The sequence below is a fragment of the Aythya fuligula genome, chromosome 4 (assembly GCF_009819795.1).
Source record: "Aythya fuligula isolate bAytFul2 chromosome 4, bAytFul2.pri, whole genome shotgun sequence".
Classification (NCBI taxonomy): domain Eukaryota; kingdom Metazoa; phylum Chordata; class Aves; order Anseriformes; family Anatidae; genus Aythya; species Aythya fuligula.
Genome location: NC_045562.1, coordinates 48,139,865 through 48,162,027, shown reverse-complemented (window position 1 = coordinate 48,162,027; position 22,163 = coordinate 48,139,865). Strand labels below are relative to the sequence as shown.

The following is a 22,163-nucleotide window of genomic DNA, read 5'->3' as shown; positions in this document are numbered from 1 at the left end:
CTCCTCTGTAGTATGAGCAGGCTTGCTGCTATCAGAAATGTGACAATCAACTGGGTGGGACTCTTGTCTGAATCAACCTCGCCACGCCTGTATTAATTTTTCCTACTTACAAAACAACTTACACTTAATGAGCTGCAATTAATCAGCACCTTTTGCTTTGATACACAGATAAAAATATACTTTCAGTAAAATACTTGGTGAACTAATTAAAGATCTCTGCCCAGTGCAGTTGGGAGACTTCTGTTCTCTACTTTACTTGTTATTAAACAGTGAGATCAAACCCTTGTTTCCTTACTCCAAAGATGCAATCTCTTCATGTTTTTCTCCTTCCGTAGCAGACTGTATTTAATTCTTATTCTGGAATGTTGTTTCTCTAAATGACATGTTCTCTCTGGCCTAAAAAGCAGAGTGCTTGTCCCATTTCATAACATAGCCCAAAGCGAGGATGACCAGGTGCTCTGTGGCTACATTTGACCCTGCTGACTACTCAGGTGCTGGAGGATAATAAGAGGATGACTCCGCAGAGGGTGCTTGGGGTATCCTGGAGAACAGGTACAGACAAACCTTACCAGTCTGATGGCATGGTCCAGGAGGGCAGGGCAGAGAAGCAGAGCTATACACGGCAAGGTCATGTCCTCAAATCATACCAGCTCTGGCACAACGTTTTTATCAGCAGAAGAAAGCTGAATCCTCTGAGGATGCCCCTTGAGAGGTTTAAAGCTGCCTTGGTTTTAACCATGGTTGATCTTAGAAAAAAAAAAGCTATGACATTTTTGGTTAATTTAAAAAGAAAAAAGGTAAAAAAAAAAAAGAAAAAAAAGAAAAAAAAAAGAAAAAAAAAAAAACTCCTCTCTTCAATTTGGGGCATTCTGCTAGGGGACAAGTGATGCAGTGACTCCTCTCCATGAATTACCCAGGACTGGTGTCTCTGGAGCTGCTGCTTGGGATTCCCACTGTGCTGTGAGTAAGTGCTGTGTTTCCACCAAAGTTGCAAAGAGAGAGAGCTTGCTTCATTTGTGGTTTAGGAAGACTTTCTCGGGCAGTTTTAGTAGTAGAATAGTTGGAATCACTCATAACTAAACAAAAATTCCATGTTCCAAGAAAGTAACGTGGGTTGACTACCTCTTGTTGTCCTTCTGAGACATAAGGTCTAGCAAGAGTTTTTACAGCCATCCTTTCTGCCCTATTCCTTGATTCTGGCTACATTTCCAGTCCTTTCCAGTCCTTGTTTGACAGGCTTTTGGCCTCTTCTGTGGTGATCTGCAAAGCACATGATGGCCATGCCAGAAAGTGCTGCCAGGCTGAAACCTTTGCAAGGCTTGCAGATAGGTACTGGCTGCATACGTGACCCACCACCAAGAGACCTCAAAGAGGCAAAGTTACACATAGATTACCCGTTCCAGCTTCTGCCCTTTCCACTTCACTCTGAATGCTTTGTTTCAATAAAATAGGGGTAAATGCTTTCCCTTCAGCTTGAGGCACACCCTCTGAAGAAAAATACTGGAGAAAACGTTGTTCTGCATTGGCATTGCAGGATGTTCCTGCCTCACAGCTGGTGAGTGTCATTTTCCTTCCATGTAACATGAAAAACTTACTTGTAAAAATTGAAGAAGAAGGGACAAAGAGGGGGGAGAAGCATGAGCTTAACTTGGACATTGTGAAAAGTTACCCTGTATGACTGGCAGTGCTGTCATTTCACATATCTAACTTAAATGTTTTTTTCTCTCCTAACTGTCCGTGGTGGGTGTTACTGCGCATATGGCTTCTGGCCTTTAGCTCTGCTGTTTAAAGAAGTATCAAGCTTTGCACAGTCATGTAGGTCATCAGGATGTTTCTGAACATGTGCTGGAAAACGTGGTATGGGGGTCTGACAGCAGGCCAACATTCAGCACTGGGATGATTGTACTCTTTGGTTAGGACTTCTTGCTGTAAATGTTAATTTTCCCCCTGTGTGTGCCTTGATGCAAAGCAACAGCCACTGTTGTCTCCATACTCACAGCTGACAGATCACTCAGAAATGGTCCTGTGGTAAAGATTTCAAGAGGTGTGACTGGATTTCCTTTGAGATGCTTTGCAGCTTCAAAATGCGGTAGGGAGAAAGGTGTGTACATCTCTTGATGCAAGCTGGTCCCATAAAAGAAGCTGATTATTTTTATAAGCTTTAATTTGGGCTTGTTTATTATTTTTGTGCTGTTACAGTTCTTGCAAAATCAATGTGCTGCTAGGTAATGCTTTACAGAGGTGGAAAAATACTGTTTCAGGTACACAGACTACAGGTGTTTACTAAGTTAAGAATAGATGTGAAGTGAGCAAAAAGGATATAAGTAGACGAGTACACACCTCTCTCCTCTGCCCCCACCCCTTTCCTGCATTTGCTCTCCGGCATTTCTCTTACAGCAATTGCTCTTAGCCTTGAGTTGTGTAAGTGGAGCAGAGGTATCAGGTGAAAGTGTTTTGTGCAGGGTGGCCGGCAGCCCACGGTGCTGGCAGAACAAGTAGGGGAGGGAGCTAAACGTGGTTTGTTCAGCGTGGGTTTCCTCTAAATCTGATTCTGAGCTTCCCTTATCTGCCCGTATCTGGACAGAGAGGGTAGCAGCTCCTGCACCGAGCTGCCTGCAGAGCCACTGGCTGTGGTAGCACCTGGGAAGCGAGTGTCTGGGGCTGCTGCAGTGCTCTCCTGCTTCACCCCAGGCTCCACAGGCAGGCCCTGCAGTTAATCAGTGCCTGGACCCAGAGCACAATTCCAGTTTCCTGCCCTTGTTGCTGCATTCGAACAGCTGGAGGATGCCCGGTCTGCCAGGAGGCGCCCCATGTAGCGCTGTTTTCTGGAAAGATGCTGTAGAGAAGATGGAGCAGGTGGCTTGGCCGGCTGCTGCGCCCGCTCGGAGTATGGCAGGCACAGCCAGCACTCCCAGCGTCCTTCCAGGGCTCATAAATTGCCTTTCAGAATATTTTTCAGTCTAGGGTCCATCCTGATGTCATATCCCTAGATCTACAGTGCATTCATTTCCCTTGGCCGTAATTACATGTAATTATCCTTACCAGCACAGGAGGTCTCATTCCATACCTGGCCACCCGAGTCTTTTCTGTTCTGTTTCATTCAGGGACACAGTAAATGACATAAATTTCAATGCGGCCAGGTGGTTTTGCAGAAAAAGCACCGTCTCCTTTGCCAGTGAAATTTAATTGTGCCCAACTTGTGGGGCTAAATTTTATGTATCTCACCAGGTCGCTGGTGATAATGGTTTGTAGTCTCAGTGCTGGGAGGCAGCGTGTGATGAGCACGGTGGGTCACAGTGGCAAATCCTGGCCTGGAACCGAACCAGCATGAAATAGTTTTCTCCTTTGTTTCTACCGCCTCAAGGAAAGAAAACCCAAGGAGATATGTTAAAAAGAAATGTCTAGTTGCCCTTGTTCCAGGAGAAAGAATTGTGCAACTGCTTCTTTATGAAATGAATTATTTTAGATGTTTTTAAAATGTTTAGATTTATAAATGCTCGAGTATCTCTTTTGACTGCACCTCTTCTCTTCAAATGTTATGCCTCATAAGGAATTAATTTTCTCCTATCATAAAATAGAGTGGATAGGGGAATGGGAGATTTCACTGAGCATCACAGTAGTAGCTGTTTGTTTTTTTCCACTTTGATGGTACAGATCTTATAAAGAACACTTTATTGATATTTCATTTTGTAGAATACATACTGATATCTTATTTGGCTAACATTTAATACAACACTGCTTCTACTTCTAAGTGGTTTTTAATAAATGTACTTGGCATTGGCCAACTAAATATGATGACAAAGCACATCTATTTTATGAAGTCAATCATGTTAGGTTTGCAAAGATGCAAAGAAAAATAATCAAGAGGTTTTGTATTTCTTAGGTATTTGTAAGGAAGTTGAAGCTGTAAAATTTCATAGGATGTTTCTGAGGTTACTAGTCAGTAAGTGTTTCAAGTGATGTCTGGTTTCTGTATTTTAATTCTGGAAGACAAAGGCAGACCATAATCACTTTAATCCTTCAGTTGCAACCACACTTCAAGGGCCCCACTGGAAACATCCCAGTCAGGTACTGCTTGTCTGCTCTGACCTCTTCTTTCTTCCTTAATAAATAAGGGAAATGGTTTTTATTCTGTATATTTTCTTACATTGATGATAAGAAGAGGAACTGAGTCGATTTTAAGCTCCTTTTCTAAAGAGACAGTTGCCAAAACTTCAGCCCTAAGACCTGCAGTCATCCTCCCACCATACGAATGCCTTACACACATCTCGTGTCAGTGCTCGGTACAGGGTGGAGGCAGCCCAGGAGCCAAAAGCAGCCCAGAGCTCCCTGTGCGGTCTCTGCTCTATGAAAAAGTTGTCTGAACTTTATTCTTTAAAGGTAGCAGCCTGGTACCTGCTTACCACAGAGGGACAGGTGAGGAATAAAGAGCAATTAGTGAAGGATTGCAAAACTTCGGTGTTTGAAATACAGTACCACTGTAATTAGGGTTTAATACTAATGATTAACTTTTTATTTCATTTCCAAGGTCTAGCTGCTCAAAATCACGTTACTCAAAGTGGTGTGATGGTGTTGGTTAGCTGCAGGGTCAGCTGGAGCTTTTCTCTTCATACCATTCAAGTCAGTACTGCAATACTAATTTCATCCTTAAGGCCTACAGTACAAAAATGGGCAATTTCAGAAAAAGGCTGAAATGAGCATCCAACCTTGGCACTCAACGGGGACATCCACTGCAGGCTAGAATAACTGTGTCAGCAGGGGGAGGAGAGCAGGTGTGCTCTGCACTGCTGAAGGTGCAGAGGAGCAGGAGGAGTTGTAAGCTGTACATGAGGACAGGAAAAGCATCTGTGATTTGCTGCGGGGTCTTCCCGGGTCTGGAATATTTAGGTGGTCTGAGGGGGTGAGCCTCTTATTTGTGTGCCCAGGAGGTGGATCTTGTCCCTGTCCCTGAGGATGTCTCGGTAGAGCCTAAAAACTACCTGTTTTTTAACTGAGGAGGGAACAATCTGGGCTTGTGTTCAATGCATAGTAGTGAAAGCTGCTCAGAGAGTGGAAAAAATGGCTGTAGGATAAACTGGCAAATCTACAGACTCAGGCCACCTGTCCAGAGTCTTAATCTAACGTAAATTTAGCAAAGATGGTGTGTTTATTAGAAGAAATAAGTGAGCCTTGAGAAGTGAGCATGCAGCAGAAATGCAGCAGAAGAGCTCACCATGAGAAGGGGAAGGTGCCTCTGCTCTGGCTCTGCAGGGAGGCAGCTCCCAGAAGAGGCAGCTCCTTGCAGTAGCGCTGTGTTTAGAGGAAAGGAGCACAAAGTGGGTCCTGCATCCTCAGTGCACTTGGCCAACATTATTTCTGAGGGTGATTTGATGATTTGCCAGTCTGGGGAAAGAGTGCTACAATTCATTCTGGCCACCTTGCCCAGCAGGATAACGTGGCTGAGGTTTCATTCTTATTTATTTATTTATTTATTTTAGGAAAAAGACAAAACCAAAACCTTCCAAGCTCCCCAGTCTTAGTTCTCTTCACTGTTGGTTTCACCATGGGAGCATCCACTTCCGTCTTCACTCTTTTTTTTAAAACCAAGATTGGCAGGAGGATTTCTGAATGCCGTGGTTCATACAGTTCTTCTCTTAAGAAAATGAGATTTTGTCATTTTCTTTACACTGCTATGCAGTTGTAAACCACAACAGCATTTTAATTCTGTGAAATCAGAGGTGGTCACAAGTGTTTCAGTACTTTTAGACACGTTCGGCCTGAGTTCAGATTGGACTTGGCTTCCATGCCACTCAGATAGGAGTTGTTTTTTTGTTTGGTTGGTTTTTAAGACTCATTGCAAAATTTAGAGATGGTTCTGAGGTTTCGACTCCCTAAGCTTGGGGAGGGTAGATGGATTTGCTGCCTTCTGCTCAGATTTACCTTTCTATATTTAATGAGGAGATTACTAAAATACATGTATGGTGCTGCCATGGTTGGTAATTTGCTTGGAATAGGACTCCTTTTGTTCTTGCCTCTTCCATTTCACTTTATAACTCTTGGAAATCTGAAAAACAACCGAGGCATAAAGGAATTGTTGTGGTTTGTTTGTTTGTTTTTCTCCTTTTTGCCAGGCTAGAATTACTTGTAGAACTATATCTGAACTTTTTTTTTTTTTTTTTAAATTAATTCTACTTCATGGAACATACACTGTATTTTTTTCCTTGTTATCCATGGAGCTGCTCTAACTCGAAAGGAGTACTGATAGCTTCCAAAAGAAACAAACTATTCCTATGTCTAGGGACCAAGCAAGTTCATAAAATAAAAAATTGACTCTCTTAATTTCATCTGGCCTATTTAAAATATTTTTCACCTTACTTGAGTTGCAAGGGTACAATTCTTTTATAAATCTGTCATTGTAAAAGTGCGTTAAACTGAAACTGCAAGAATGGAAAAAAAAAAAAATCAAGCTTTTTCTTAGATGCTTGCCTATCACAGTGAAACAAAAAAAGCATTTTGGTCTGTTGGTTTTCTTTATTAATGAGTTCCTGTTGCTCTGAGTGGTGACACCACTTTGAAGGCACTCCATAAATTGCTAGTGTTAGTGTTTTCAGCTGCAGAAAAAAATCAAATCCCAGTCTAAAATGCATTGGAAGTACCTGCTTGCTTTCAGCTTTGATTTATGAGCTGAGCTGTTTCTCCCCACAAGGCAGTTGGCCCATCCCCCTTCACTCGTAGAGACACCCCTACCTGTTCCAGGAGCCTTTCCCATCGGCTGACATTTCATATTTTTTGTAGTTGCATCTCTGTTCTGGCTTATGTTTGTGCTGTGACCTGCTGGCCTGTCCAGGTTTGTCGTCTCTCCTGTTTCTAGCTGATCAGGGCCAAGTTACTAGAGGATATCTCAGCAAAACGCACAAACTGAGTTTGTGTGTGATACTTCAATATTGCCTCTGCTCTCTGCTGGCCCAGTCCTCCAGCCACCCAGTTCAGACCCAGCGTCCTGGTCCTCCTTTGTGTTCAGGAGACCTCTCAGCTTTGTCTTACAACAGATGCCAGCTTTATTTTATATCAGAAGCAGGTAGTTTCTGTGAGGAAGGAATGCTCCTTCTCCCACCAGTGGGGAAAAAATAACAATTGGCACAATACAGAAGTTTTTACTGGTGCAATACAGGATTTGCTCTAGGGGCTGGAGGGACAGAGAAGATTTCACATAACATACTCCGCAGCGAGAATGATCTTTATTAATAGTGATTGGGGTGTAAATGACTGCTAAAACCTGGGGAGAGGCAGCGGGGAGGTGTCTGGCCGCCCAGGGTTGTGCTCTTCGGACTTTGCACTGCTCTGCAGCTCCCCTCACCTTTGGGACCTTGGCCAGTATTTCAGGTGTTATAGTTCCAAGCAGGAATTGTCTTATAAAAAATGAATCAGCTGAGGAAATCCCAAGTTCTGCAGAATATCTTTTTTCACTGGAGAAGGAAACAGATAGCCAATACCTCTACCACGTTGACGTCAAGTGTTTAATGCATGTCAAGAAACCTTAGATAAAACCCAGAATACCAAAAGGGTCTTCCATGAATAAGTCTTGTCCTGGTAAAATGAATTTTTATCCCTCCTCTTACATAATGGATGGGTGCTGTAGTGGTGAATCAGAAGCTGTTGTAGTCTCTTCCTTTCTAAGCATCTCACATGCATCGCAGAATACAGAGCTATTATAAGCTTTGTCTTACCCTGTATGCTCCCATGTGCAGCCCCGTGCCTGGGTAACATCTCTTGCATTTTCTTAACCCTTCTGTCAATGCCCTGACACGTACAAACGCCACTAGCTGCTGTCACTGTGCTCAGGATGCATATCCCATGTGTCCTAAAATCCCTTGACTGCTACTCACTCTTGTAACCTGTACCAGGGGCATTTCCCCTAGAAGACGGGGAAAGAAGAAGGCAACTCCGGCTGCTACTGAAATCTGCACCAAGTTCCTCGCACTTCCTCCCTGCCACGGTCCCCAGCCCATCCCACACGTTCCCAGAGTGGCCTGCCTGCTCCAGGCTTGGCTGGGCTTTTCTGTGCTGCCTTGGTCAGGAGAGAGCATCCTCCTCTTTCTGGGTCAGGGGGCAGGATGGTGAAATAAAAGGAGGGGTGAGGAACTTGTGGCCTCCAGGAGTGCTCACTGTGGTTCTCAGTAAAAATATCGGGCACACAAATAGCAGGGCTGGCTGGAAAAGCTGTAACTTACAGCTGGGGAAAGGAGGAAAGGAGGTTACAAATGGTGGGAGGTAAGACACCTGCTAGAGTAAAGTAGTGAAGAAGTGGAAAGGAGCAGCATCTACTTGGCTTTAGTTCTTCTGTTTACTGTCATCTGAACGCACAAGCACTGCTCTTCACTCTCCTCCTGCATTAACCTCTCTTCCTTGCCAATGCCAGTAACTGTGGCACTCCTCGTGTGGCGGAGGTTGAGTCCTTTTACCTTGAAGCGAGTCAGATAAGGTTTTACTTTCCCTGTTATTTCCTTGTTACGTAAAGAGAAGTGTTGAAGTAGCTTTCTTTGCTCTGGGTGCTAAAGTTTATTTTATGGTGCCTGTTTGAACTTTACTAGAATCTATGGTGCTGATTCATGTTTCCTAACATCTGTTTCAGCTGCGTGCATTTTCTTTGGCAGGTACAGTCTCTGGGAGGAAGGAAATCACAAAACAGTCTGTCTATGGCAATGTTCTTGCCTCTCCAGGTGGCAAGGGAAGGCATGTTTCTGGAAAGCAAGATTGGTTCTTGCTGTGTTATGGATCCTGTAGGTAGTATTACTAGTTTCTATCAGGTAATCCAAGAATACCTCATACTTTCTGTGGGGCAAGGTCTGCAAGAAATAGTATCTCTTACAAGATCACTTGATACTCTTGGAAAAACAGACAAGCATTGGCAGGCTATTTTAACTTAGCTTTGCCTAGGTGTTTTCTGAGACTATTGCATCTGCACCAATCTGCCGTCTTTGATCCATCCCAATCTTGTTGTCATTTAACATTTCTCAAGTATTGATTTCATCTCTGGTTATGTTGTCTCATCTCCGTCACCATGGGACTGTTGCTTACTGTCCGCTTACACTCTCGCTAAATGTCTCACAGCTGGGACTTGACCTCCTTGCTGGGAAGCCATGTCGCTGAGCCTGAACGCCAGCCTTTTTCATGTCGATCTTATTCCCTCTCGTTAGCTTAAACGTTTCCTCAGGCTCCTTGGTGTTAGCATCTGCTTTGTATGTCTGGGCTGTGTCCATCTGTCACCCCCAGCTGGTTTTTTGTTTGGTTGGGTGGGTTTTGTTATGGATGGAAGAGAGGGCAATGGGCTAAGGGAAGATCATGGGGGGGAAAAAATGTCCAGGAAACATCTTTCCCACTGAAATTTGATGAACCCTATAGGTAGAGGAGGTCATCTTAAAACTTGGGAACATGACCAAGCAGAGCAGGGCCTGCCCTCCTCCTTCCTTGTTTCCAAATGGCTTGGTTCCCGCTCCTGGAGGAGTGAAGACGCCTCTCTGGGGAACACTGCTCCTGGGTCTAAAGCCAAGAGCATCAGCAAAAACCAAAGTCATCACAGACTTTTTGTTTTCACTGTAGAAATGTGGTTAGAGATGTCCATCAACTTTCCCTCTTACCATGGTATTTTGGTTCTTTTTCTCCTTAACTGCTACACTGTGCCTGCAGCTCTGTGTCTCATGCCCTCTCCCTGCCGTGTGGTTCATAACATTACATGTGTGTGGATTTCCATTCTCTGAACTTCATAATTCATGTCTTCATTATTCTATTACAGCACATTTTCTGGCCATTACACCCCCTGACAAGGAACACTGTTATTTTGGACACAGCCCGTGTGCAGTGCCTCGTGTTACAGACAGGCCTTACAGGCAGGTGCTGCACTTCACATCCGAACAAGTGTCTGGGAAACCTCCACAAACCCACCTGCAAGACTCAGGCTTAAAAAATCTTGGCCATGATAACTTTCATTCTAAAAAGTCACTACAAATCCTGCTTTTACATTTCCCCTGAACCACCGTGGTTCTGCCCATCAGCTGATGTCCTTGCTGGGCCCATTCTGCTTGGAGAGACCTCTTCCCTGCAAGTTCTTTCTCTCTTCCCCACTCTGGGTGCCCCAGCACCACAGCAAAGACAACAAGCTGCAAGGAACCAACGCCTTGCTACTTATTAGGTCTCTTTCTGTGACTGTGTGAGGCTCATTTCACTTGAAAATTATTTTTCAAATGCTTTCAGTGGTATCTCCTCTGTGCCATCCACATGTCAGCAGTTCTGCCTCACCTCTGCAGTGTGCCTGCTGTTTGGGTTATATTGCTTCTTTTCCTTCCACTCTTTCAAATCTCTTCCCATGTAATAGCTGCAGCTAAATTTTGGTCCACCCATGCTTGTGTGAGGGCTCTGTGCAGTTTTTGAGGAATCACAGTGGATTTGGGTGACATCTGAGTAGTTTAACTACAAGCTATCTGACAGGGATTTGCTGGCTGGTGCAGTTACTAACACTTTGCCAGCTGAAGTCCAAAGGCTGTGCCTGATTTACAGGCAATAAAAGCCATTACACCAACCTTAATCTTTACAGGAGAGAGCCTCGGAGTGAGAGATGGTGCGAGGGGAGGAGCTCTTCCTCTTGGTCTCCTGTCTGCTGCCAGGAGCGAAGGGATCACCAGCTGCCTTCGTGATGCCGCTGCTCTCTGCTTTACCTGGCTCCATGTTGGGCTGTGCGTGTCTTTGAGCAGCTGACAAATTGTGTGACAGGGTACAGGTTATTCTCATTTGCTCTGCTACTCCTCTGGAAGAAGCTGGGGAGGGAGCAGCGACCATATGCGCTGTGTTATTCAGCGAGCGTGGCGAACTCTGTTTATCTGTCGCCCTCACACCTCGCATTTTGCTGCAATTCCAAACTGATCTGCTGCTAAGTGCATACAGTGATCTGAACGACAGAGCCCTGTACAACAGGCAGAAACAGGCTTAATTGCTGCTCTCCCGTGTTCTCCTGGGGCTGGATTTGTAGGAATTGTGTTTGAGGGATTAAGGAGAGGAGGAAATGGCCTGCGTGAGCTGTTCTGGCTCTGTCAGCAACTGCCCTTGGCACAAGCTGACAGCATTGGGTACCCCAACCTTCAGCCTTATCTGTCCCGTGTTTTCCTTTCTGAAGCATAGACAGGCAAGAGGGATGAGTCACATTTGAGCTCGAGTATCAGAGACTTGGAAGGATTTCGCACAGGGAGTTTGTTGCTGCACTGCCAATGTTTTGGTTCCTTTTTTTTTTGTAATTGTTTTCCTGTTACAGGACAGATTTTACCCTGTTGGTGATATCATCCCATGTCTTCCTCTATAAAATCTCATGACAAATTTGCATGCTAGACTTTGCCTTAGCGGTTAGGGCTGGCTGCTCCTCATGTCTGCACTGTCAGGACCGGGAAAGGTGCGTGCAGCCCTTGCAGGGACGGCTGTTGGTTGTGACTCACGGAGCCTGATTTAAAGAATTCATGCATAGCAATGTGACAACTGTGATGGTGCTGGGTGGAGTGGGAAACTGCCAAGGGATGCGCTGAATCACATGGAGAAAAACAGACCCTGGTTGGAGATAACCATGTTGGCTTTTACCCGTTTTGTGTTGAGGGCTGTGTTGGTCTGTCTTGTTCAACACCCGGCCTCGCAGCTGGAGCAGCGGGGTAGGTTTGGAGCTGACAAGGTGAAGCACAGCTTCACCACAGACCTCCAGAAGAGGAAAGGATAAGGGGATGGGGGGTGGCTAACACAGTGAGAAGCTTTTTTTAACAAAATAATGCTGCTGAATTGATTTGTACAGTAGATTACATTAAATGGCATCACACAACCTTCCTTTCCAAAGGAGGCTGAGGGGGCGGGCATTGCGGGAGCTGTGCAGGAGCAGCTCTGTCCCCCCTCCTGGGCCTGGTACCAGCCCTTTCCCTCCTGTACGTGCTGTCAGTTGATTTATGAGTTTTTGCAGGCAGTCTGAAGCGCGTGAATGGCTGGGGCAGCCGTGGCCTAAAGCAATAATGTGTCTCTCTCTGCCAGCCTGTCTGGGGCTTTGTGTACCGATGCTTTTCTCTGAAGCTGGAATAGAGCAGTGAGCAGGCTGGAGATGTGAGTTGGCTGGTGCACAGCACGCAGAGCTAAGGGACAGGGAGAAGCAAACTCCTGTCCCCATTTTCCTTCTGGGGTGCTGTCATATTAGTAAAATTATGCAGCTTCGGTGGAGATTGTTTCCCTAAGCTGTTTTTGAGGTTCATAATCCAGCAGTTCATCTTTTTATCTCCACGCTGCTACTGGGGTGCTGTGGTGTCCTAAAGAAGTTGCGCAAATGCCGTGAGCCTTAACTGCTGAACGAGAAGATGATGCTGGGTAAACCTCTTAGGGATTTGTCAAGGAAATGCGGCATTAGTATCTATTGCATCTTTGACTTCTTACTTCGATGTAGGTTTCCTGCTTCATCCGTAATCGGGTGCAGATGCCCTCAGATTCACAAGGAGCCTCCTGCAGCTTTCTCGCTCTTTGTGCAAGTTTGTCCCCACCCCTGGGTTCAGCTGGGGCTGGCTGGCACCCTGCTAGCTTGGAAACCCCCCGTCACTGGAAGCAGCCAGGTGGCAACGTGCTTTGGTGTTTTCTCTCTCACTGATACTCCACTGTTATTCCTCTGGCAGCTGCTCTGGGGAGTCACCCAGACGTGGCTTTGCCATACGCAGATATGGCAGAGTGGGGCACGAAACCTGATGTGGCACTGCCGGGTGCTGCTGCAGGAGGGAAATCTATGAGAGTTACGAAACTCTGTGTCACCAGTACAACAGGATGCTTCTCCAGCTGGGCTGTGATGGGAGGCTGAAAGGTTTTTTAAAAGCCACTAGTTTGTTTTAAGTAGACTCACTGCAAAATTGCATAGAGGTAGAAAAGAAATGAAGTTTTTGGCAGTTATGTTTTAGAAATTCTTTGGTGCATCCCAGCCCAGAGAAATTAACCCCTTCTTGACAACGGTTAGTAAGTTTTATTTAAATACATGTTGATAGAAAAGCAGTTTGCAGCTACATTTATTTTCTTCAAACTTTTGTGGGGTGGGAAAAAAATCGCTTCTGGTTAGCTTGTTTTATTTCTTGGTCCTGTCTTCATGTCTGCTTTGTCTTTTCGCTGTGCTTTTTTGGTGAAGCTTTTAAAAATTGAAATATCTCAAGGAAGAAGTGCTTGTCCCTTTCTCAGTTACTTTGGGGGTTCAGAAAAATGTTTATTGAAGTAACCCACCAGCAAACCAACAGGACTTTGTCCTGTGCCCTTCTCTCATTTGCAAATCGACTTGCCTGGTTGTGAGGCCCCGTAAGTAGAGTACAGCAGGTGACTTTCAATTGCTTTCAACTGCACGCAGGGGATCCTGCACCTGCCTGAGTGGGGAAACCAAAGCAGTGCATGTCTTTTGGTAAAAAGGCCAAAACAAAAGCATGGCATAAGCCTAAAAATGATCCCCAGTGTTACATTCTTGCTCAGTAAAATTATCCTTTCCCCTTATCCAGATGTTCAGCTGATGCCTCCAAGCAGACCCTTAAACCCGGGAGCAGATGTTTTAATGCTCTTACTTTTGCTCTGCCGGTGCTGTACGTCAGCAGGGAGTTGCAGCCCAGCATTTACATCGCAGGCGCTGGGCTGCTTCAGGCTGCTGCTTTGCTCTTTGACCTCATTCTCCCTTTGAACGTGGTACCGCGGTGAGTGCTGGCGAGTTGCGCCGGGGGCCGCTTCCCTCAGCCCTGCCTGTGTTTGCCTTGTAATCCGCAGACAAGAAAAAAGCAGGCAAGTTCCAGCCTTTCAAGAAGCTCTTCGGCAAGCGGAAGAAAAGGGAGCCCGCCTCAGACTGCGAGGAAGCCAAACTAAAGCCAAGCCACTCCTTCGGGAACGTCTGCAACGGCGCCTTCTCCTCCGATGAAGAGCCCAACGGTGGTCTGAGGTACGAGCGGACAGCTGGGGAGCTGTGCAAACACGAGGCTCGGTGTCCCTGCTTTTAAGGGGCAGGGCTTGATGGTAGAAAGTTGTACGCAGGTTTTTGGGAAGCATGTGCATCTTTTCTGAACATGACACCTGCTGCTGTCATGACACCAAGGTCCCGCTGCTTGCACAAGCTGCTTGCTGGGAGCATGTGCCCGTGGACAAGAAGGGAATCCCAGGGCTGAGCAGAAATTAATTTTAATCCTGCTCCGTGATGTAGCATCCCTGAGCAGTCATATTTAATGGCATCCCTGCTTAAAAGCAATTTCCCAATTTTAAAAAATTTTAAAAAATTGGGAAAGGGAATCTTGAACTGGCTGCCACAGATGCTTTATTGCATGCTTTTCCCTGCAAGGTGATATTTCTGGGTTCGGATGGAAATGCTCTCTTTTGGTCCACACCTGTACAGATTTTGCATTGTAATTAGGGTCAACAAACAGGCTGCTTTTATTCTGATCCTATTTGAATGTGGAATAGAAGGGGGAAGGGAGGGGAGAGGGACACCTGGTGATCAGGTATATTCCAGTGCCAAGAAGCGATGGGAAGAGAACACAAAAATTTGCTGCAGAAACAATGGGAGGGATTAGTATATCAGAAGCATGACCCTCCACTTTATTTTCAATGGTGCAAAATCACAGCTGTAAAGATGTGAGATGTCTTGAAACTTAAACATATCTATAATTTTGTTTTGTTCTGTAAGTTCTTGGTTTCCCCTTTGGTTTCTTCAGTGCAATCTCATATGTCTCTTTCACCTGTCCCAAAGTTTCAGCAAATGGAGACTGAAGGTAGCAGTGTTGTAGGTGGGGGATGTGGCTGGCTGCTGTGGCACTGCATTACCTGCACACAGTATGCCGAGCAGTTGTAGGAAGTCACTGTATCTTTTGCCTCAAGAGCAGACTAGTGAGTAAGAGCAAAACAAAAAGCATCATCTCGCTCCCAGGGATTTCCCATTCTGTGTAACTGAAAATTCAGTGCTGTGCCCAGACACAGATAGTGATAGGGAGGGGAGCTTGCGTCACTCCACAACAGCCAAGTGAAGGGGTGGCAGACCCTCCTGAGGCTGTTAAATGCTGGCGTTTTTAAACATGGACAACTTCTTTTTCTAATTAATAAAGGCATTAAGTCCCTAGTGGAATAAATCAGTTCTCATGATGTAAATCACAGGAGATGAGCAAATATGGAGGGTCCCAAGTCTCAAGTGGGATGTTTCTTTCTGTGCAAGTGATTCATGAGAGCTTCTTCTGCATTAGCCTGCTAGAAATTATCTCACACAGAACTCTGCTTTCCCTGTCAGGCTTCGTGGTACAAATGTAGGTGGGATTTGATAACAATTTTCAGTTTGCAGGTAGCATCTGCCACATTTAGCCATCCTACAAATTGCATAGATATTCAGCGTGGTGCATTAAAGCACTTTTGGGAGCTTAGCTTTGCCAACCTTTTCAGTTTTCAGCAGCGTGGCTTTCATCCACTATATTTTTTTTGCCTGTAGTATAACTTCAAATGTTTATGAATTAAATGCAGAGATCAGCTATTTAAGTAAACTACCATACACAGTTGTTTACAAGTTGTCTGCCAGTAAATGCATTACCATACCTTTCAGCATTCATACAGAAATGAACCAAAGGGAATCTAAATAACTACTAGTGTATTTATATAAAACTAAATTCCTGAATAGTTTTATAAACTCCTCTGCTTCAAACTCTAAGAACGTAGAAAGATAGCATGTCTAAAACTAATAGTAATAAAAGTTCCAATTTTGCAAAAATTAAAAATAAAAAAAAAAATGTAAATGCTTACATTCCCTGAATGGAGCTACATTTCTTAAGTAGCCTGTAAAGTACATTGATTTGTTGTTTGCAGACATTTCATGTGGAGTTTTTGTTTAGGGGAGGAGAGATTTGCTGTTTTGAAAAGCTAAGTAAGCTCCTTCAGGAAGGTAAAAACAAGAAAAGAAATAAGTGTAGGCTAAATAAGACATCAATATCGCTTCTGAGAGCTAAGCTAATATTTCACTGCGTGCTATATTGGCTTACAAGCCTGCTCAGAGCAAGCACCTGAATCTCTAATGGGGAACGCACCGACCAGGCGATGCAGACACACCATGAGAAATCCAGGTAATCTGCATGGGGTGTAGCTTCATCAGCTGAGTTGGAAGCAGGCTGGGAGCTCTGCCTGTCCATCCCTTCTCACAGCAACTTCTTGGACTCATCAGATGCAAATAACGCTCTTGGTAACCTGATGTATGCACTCTTCAACCCATATATTCATCTGTGTTGTTTTGCAATTCCCGGGCAGGAGGTTTGTTACTGCAATGTGTCTTGCCCTGCCTTCTGAGAGACTGGAATTCCTTTGCCTACTCTTACATTGCCCTTCTCAAGTTAAGAAGTTAAAACTGGTATCCATTAACTTTCTGTCCTAAGCATAAGAGCTGGGAGATAGAAGTGCTTATTACATGACAAGTTAAATTGCGTTTGTGGTGCTTCACTAAAGTCTCTAGAAGTTTCTGTTCTGAGGCTGTCAGACCTTTTATAACATTTAGTATTTGTGGTATTATTTTTCGTGAAGGACACTAAGCAGGCGTTGTGAGAAAAGACCTGCACAGTTTGTGATTCTGGGTTAATGTGCAGAGGCAGCTGGGGAAATGCATTTTACTTGTAGCAATATGGCAGTGCCTTTACTTGGGCTGAGTGCAATATTCCAAAGGACATGGCAATAACCTGTCAGCTCTGTAAAACTCAAGTGTGACAATATTGATCTTCCAGGAAAAAGTCTCCTGGGAATCTTCATTCTGTTGAATGTGCCTGGCCATGAAATTCGCCCTCTTTATTTGTAAATCCCTATCAAATTCCCCATAATCCCCATAAAACTGTTCTCACATCACCTTCATGGAGTCATCTTAATTAAGCTGGAATTGCTGAAAGATCTCAATTCTTCCTGTATGCTGCGGAGGACTGCCTGTGAAGAAGAGGTGGTGACAGATTGTATTGTCTTGTAAACAGCTTTGCCTAGCTTTGCTCAACCTTAGTCAGCAAGAACCGCTGTTGGGACTGGACCTGAACCACCCAGCTCTTTGCCCTAACAGAGCTGTGCAAAACCGCAGCAGTTAGCGCTCACCTCATGAATTCAGCTCCTTTTCTGCTTGTGGGGACTGCATGCATAAGCAGCGTGGTTTCTGGGAATGTATTAGCTCCGTGAAAATGTCACATTTTGGCAAGCAACCTTGCTGCTTGCTTTTCAAGATGTATCCCTGTTACACTTAATCAGATAATTCGGTGAGATCGTATAATTGCATTATTTCACACCCGTGACTGTGGAAGCCATAAGCATTGCTTTGCAAATACAAAGCTTGGTTTCTGACAGCCTTACTGGTAGAACTTCACAATTATCTTTCCTTGAGAATTATCCTGACATCTTGTCAGGACACTTCATGTCTGGAGATGTGAACTGGACACTTGCAGGACTGGAGGAGAACCTTTCAGCACTTTTGGTGATATGTGCCCAGTGTCTGCACTTGAAGACATGCTTAGTGTGGATTTAAGGTTTAAGGCAAGTATTTTGCACAGGTTTCATCATTAGGCCATATAGATAAGCAAAATAAGCAATAAAGGGTTTATGGACCAGAGCTGGGGCAGGGAGCATGCTGTGTTCCCATGCTGTGTCAGGAGTTTTATGGCTTGTGACTGGAAGTTCCCAGGAGGGACACCCTAGGGTGATAAACTGGGACACAGAGCCAAGACACAGTGTGATCCAAGGCTATACATCTGCACAGAGCTGCAAGCTGCGTGAGTGGCAGGCTCCTGAGAGGAGCAGAAATCTTCCTAATTTCTCCTGACAATCCAGGGGTAAATCTTTTTGTTTAAGAAGAGCAGAGGGAAGTCTGGGGAGAGGACAAAAAATGTATTTTATTATTGTCTTAAGAGACCTTCAGTTAACAGTTTGCTGAAGATAATTTTTGTCGGAGTTCTTGTGAGTTGATGGACTGAGGACTAAGCAAAGAGCTCCTTCCACTGTAAGCGGGGAGAGAATGATGACAACAACTGATGCCGAGAAAGCCACAGTGATTCAATCCCTTTTTAACCTTCATCTTCTGTAAAAGAAGCAAAAAAAAATTAAGAAAAATAAAAGGGGGTGGGGGGAGCAACACTAAATGTGCTTTCAGTATTGTGTCTGTTTTTAGCCTATGTGAACTTTGTTCCTATGAGTGCAGTTTATATTGAGGTTGTGCGTACACAGATGGCAGGGATATCGCAGTGTTGAGAGTAAGTCCTTCAAATAACGTGCAGGTTCTTCTGGCAGGTGCAGAACGGGACCTGTATTCTTGTGCTTGTTCTCACAGAAGTTAGAGATAGGAGAGGCTTGCTCAGTGCTCAGCCACCCTTTCTGTGATTGTTCCCAGCTGGCAATTTCCTCAAAAAAAAAAAATAAATAATAATAATAATAAAAAAAAAATAAAAAAAATTATCCACCTGGTTTTGTAAACAGTGTGCTCAGCTTGGGAACTTCTGCAGGTAATTGTGGTCTTCTCCTCCAATAACAGAGTATTATATAAGTTAGGCCCAGGGTGTGATACCATTTATTCACTGTTACTCATCTCTCATATCTCCATTTTAGCATCTGAATATTTAATTATAATTTTGCATTTCATGTGAATGAGAACAACTCATCTGCGTCAAATGTGGCCTTGGTTACTAACTGCTGATCAATGGCGTTCACTCCTGTTGTCATAGAGACTGACCTGAAAAATGAATGCAATTGTATTTTCCTCATTTCTCAAGTGACTCTCTATTATCATTCAAGTAATTACTTGGCATGTACTTTAAAATAATATTGATTGATTGGTGATTGACTGGTGATTGATTAAATAAGGCAAAAACTAACGATCAGGAGAACCTGCTTTGTCTCTTTCTGGACTTGATGTTGCCTCCTGAGCAAGCCAAGCCCCTGCTCTGACGGTATGTTCACCTTGCTGCTCACATTTCCATGACATTTTGATGGGTGATGCAGTTCATGTGAAGAGTATCTCCCGTGTTACTTTGGGGGGATAGTGAAAGGCGTAGGACAAGTGCTGTGATCTTCTTTTCTTAGTGTTGACCTTTGCTACCTGTACAGACCAGATTTGGTGCAGATGACAACCAGCAGGACACAAAGATTCGTGTTCCTGCTCCAGGCCACTCCAAGGATTTCATCAAAGGCTTGATCCCAAGGAACAGGCAGTCTGTATTCAGCATCTCCTTTAGGCAGACTCCTCAGACAAAGTACTTGTAGGCATGCAGTCTGTCCCCAAATTTCCGAAAGCAGCTCATGATATTTTCAGCTTTTCATAAAGTTTTGCTTCTACCTCCAACTCAAATTTGTAAGACTAATATATAAGCTTTTAATGGCTGTGTATTTTTTCCCCTGCATGACTATTAGAGCACTTGATCTCATGAAAATGATTCACCGACAGCTTAGCTGTTGAATTTCTAAATTTGAGAGTGGGGAGGAGGGAAACCCAACAACCTATAACTGCTAATTTGTAGGAAACTGCTTTGTTAAAATAGGAGGAATAAGAAAACTTTATTTAACGTATTGGTTTATTATCTGTTAGTATATTTATACATTCATAAATCCCTATGACGTGAAGGTGCTGACTAAACATGAAAATAACCAGACTCTGGACAGTCACAAGCTCTTGTGCTTTGGGTGCAGTTGAGTGTCCCAGTCCCGTCTTGGACAATTCCTGACGCTGTTTTGACACATTTCCACCTGGATGTAGCAGTGGGCAGCTCTGTGTGAAGCAATCTAGACCACCAGTTACAAACTGATCTCTACCTACTAGCTCCTTCAAAGAGCTCCCCAAATGCCTTCCCTCTGTCACATCCAATTTTTGTTCATTGGGTAATTTTTCTTTTCCTATTAGCCTGATTACTCCAATTGGCTTTTGTCAGTTTCCTAATTTCCCTTATGAGTGCTTTCCTGACTCCAGTGGGATGCCTGGGAGCAGTGGTGCTCGGTGTGCACCTTCTCCTGGAGCCTTGTTAGCAGCACTCTGACACCTCAGATCTTGTCTTCCTCCTCTCTATTATCAACTTGACAAAGTTCCAGAAGCTTTGTTCTAAGGTATGTGAGCTAGGATTTTTTTTACCACTTGTTGCAATTCTATCACTTAATAGTGATTTGCAGTAAATGCCATCATCCTGTCATTCCTTTATTTTTTTTTCAGCCACTGTTTGAGTGTAAAACCACCTCATTACATGCACCATAACAGGTATAAGATCGTGATCTCTTTGGTACTCTTTCACTCTGCAATGGTCCTCAACATTTGAGCAGGTCCCGATCTCTGTCTTCTTTTTCCTTATCTTTCATCCTCAACCCTGACCATGACTAATTTATTTTTCACCTCAGTAATTCCAGAACTACTTCTACTCTGGTCTTCACTTCTTCCATCACGTGCACTGCCTTGCTGCCCAGGGCCCGGTCCCACAGTACCAAAGCAAGGATAGCAGGAACAGATTGTGGGATGGTGGCCAAGTTGAACCTGTGTGCAGATAAGGCAATATCTGGATGATAGGACAGGTTCCAGGCTGAGTTGGGAAATCAGTTTGCAGGTCAGGATCAGGTTCAGTGATCACCAGGCAGGTAGGTCCCCAGTGAGAGGGCAGGGCAAGCCAAGAAGTCAGTCTGCAAACTGAGGTGTGGATCAAGGGCCTTCATGGCCGGACATGGTTGTGGCAGAGCTGGAGCCAGTGCTCCTCCAGCGCAGCTCAGGCAGCAACCAAAGCCCCCAGGTGTGATCACAAATATTGCCCCCAGTCCATGTGTGTAGGTGGAGGTCCCAGGTGAGGCTGGTCAGGGATGTTAAGGCTTATGAGGGCATTCAGGGCCCTGAGGTTTCTCAAGATTCATTTCTGTGCCCTTACTGCCAAGATGTTGGGTTACATTACTAGCATGTATTAATGATGCATCAGCTACTCAAAACTAGGCTCAATCCCTGCTTTTAAGGGACAATTTATGGCAAGTTCATAGGTTACAAGTCTCCTGGTGACACCATGCTGAAGCTTTGTGTAGCATAATGTGGCACGATGTCTTTTGAAATGAGCAGGGCTACTTAATCAGAGACTGTAGAACAGGTCCTTGACATCAGTGGGGCTCTGGTGGGTTATAATAATGGGATTGTGCAGTTTCCTCAGAGTTTGTGTCCTGAGGTTCAGCAGCTTTTGAAATCGACATGGACACATCTTTAGACTGAGCAGAGAAATGATCCCTAAGTTGACTTTATGAGAAAGAATCCTTCAGCTACCCTGCTGAAATATCTCCCTCTTGGCTGTTTAGCTTGCAAGGACCATGTTTATGGGTTTGCTAAAACAGTGGAGTAACACGCAGCCTAAGCTCAGCCATAACTCACAGCCCTCACAGCAGCACGGACAATATTCCCCATCCGGGCATTATTTAGAACTAAAACTCACATTCCAGCACAACGTAAACAGATGAAAGAAAATAGCTAAAAATACAGCTCAGTATTACAGTCCATTTTCATCTATTAAAGTATTAATGCATCTCTGGAATGACTAGAAAATGCAATTTGTGTTTTTGATCTCTAGCTGCCCTGGGGACATTCATGAGAGAGGAAAGGAGTTGGAATCAGATTTCTTTTTTTAAAACAAAGCATTAAGTAAAGGCAAGCTATCGCCTCACCTGTCATTTCCTTGCAGCACTATTCTGGGAGGTGACTCTCAGATGTCTTTGAAGGGATTATATTAAGGGTCAATACCTGGCTAAAACACATTTGTTCTTGCTTTGCATACTTTGTGAAGTCTTAGTGTTGAAAATGGACGTATTTAAAAAGTTTGGGTCTTGGTTCGCTCTGTGGAACTGGTTTCCATCAGAAATCTACAAGAGTGGAAGTCATGAGACTGTTTTTGAGTCAGTCTCTATGAGCATGGAAGAACAGAACACCGCCTTCTTTCCCTTTATTTTCCAATTTCTATTTCTAACTTCTTAATATCAGAGTGGGAGGAACACTTATGAGATGCTGAAGAGGCAATTGGTGAGACGAGATTTCTGTACCACAGTAACGCATTGATGCACGATATAGCAAGAGCTGAGAGCTGAGTGTTAACCTGCTGGCAAACTTTCTAAAAGATTGCACATTTGTCTTTGAGAAGAGAAGTAAGGAGGTAAACTTAGCCTTGTATTCTGTGCAG

General features: G+C 44.3%; 1 protein-coding gene across 1 annotated transcript in view; it reads left to right on the top strand.

Moving 5' to 3' along the window:
- Nucleotides 1–22,163, top strand: part of CRACD (capping protein inhibiting regulator of actin dynamics) — a 55,832-nt gene that overhangs the window by 2,657 nt on the left and 31,012 nt on the right. Inside the window, 1 exon segment of the mRNA XM_032186329.1 lies at nt 13,774–13,942. Coding sequence (XP_032042220.1) covers nt 13,774–13,942 — 169 coding nt within the window.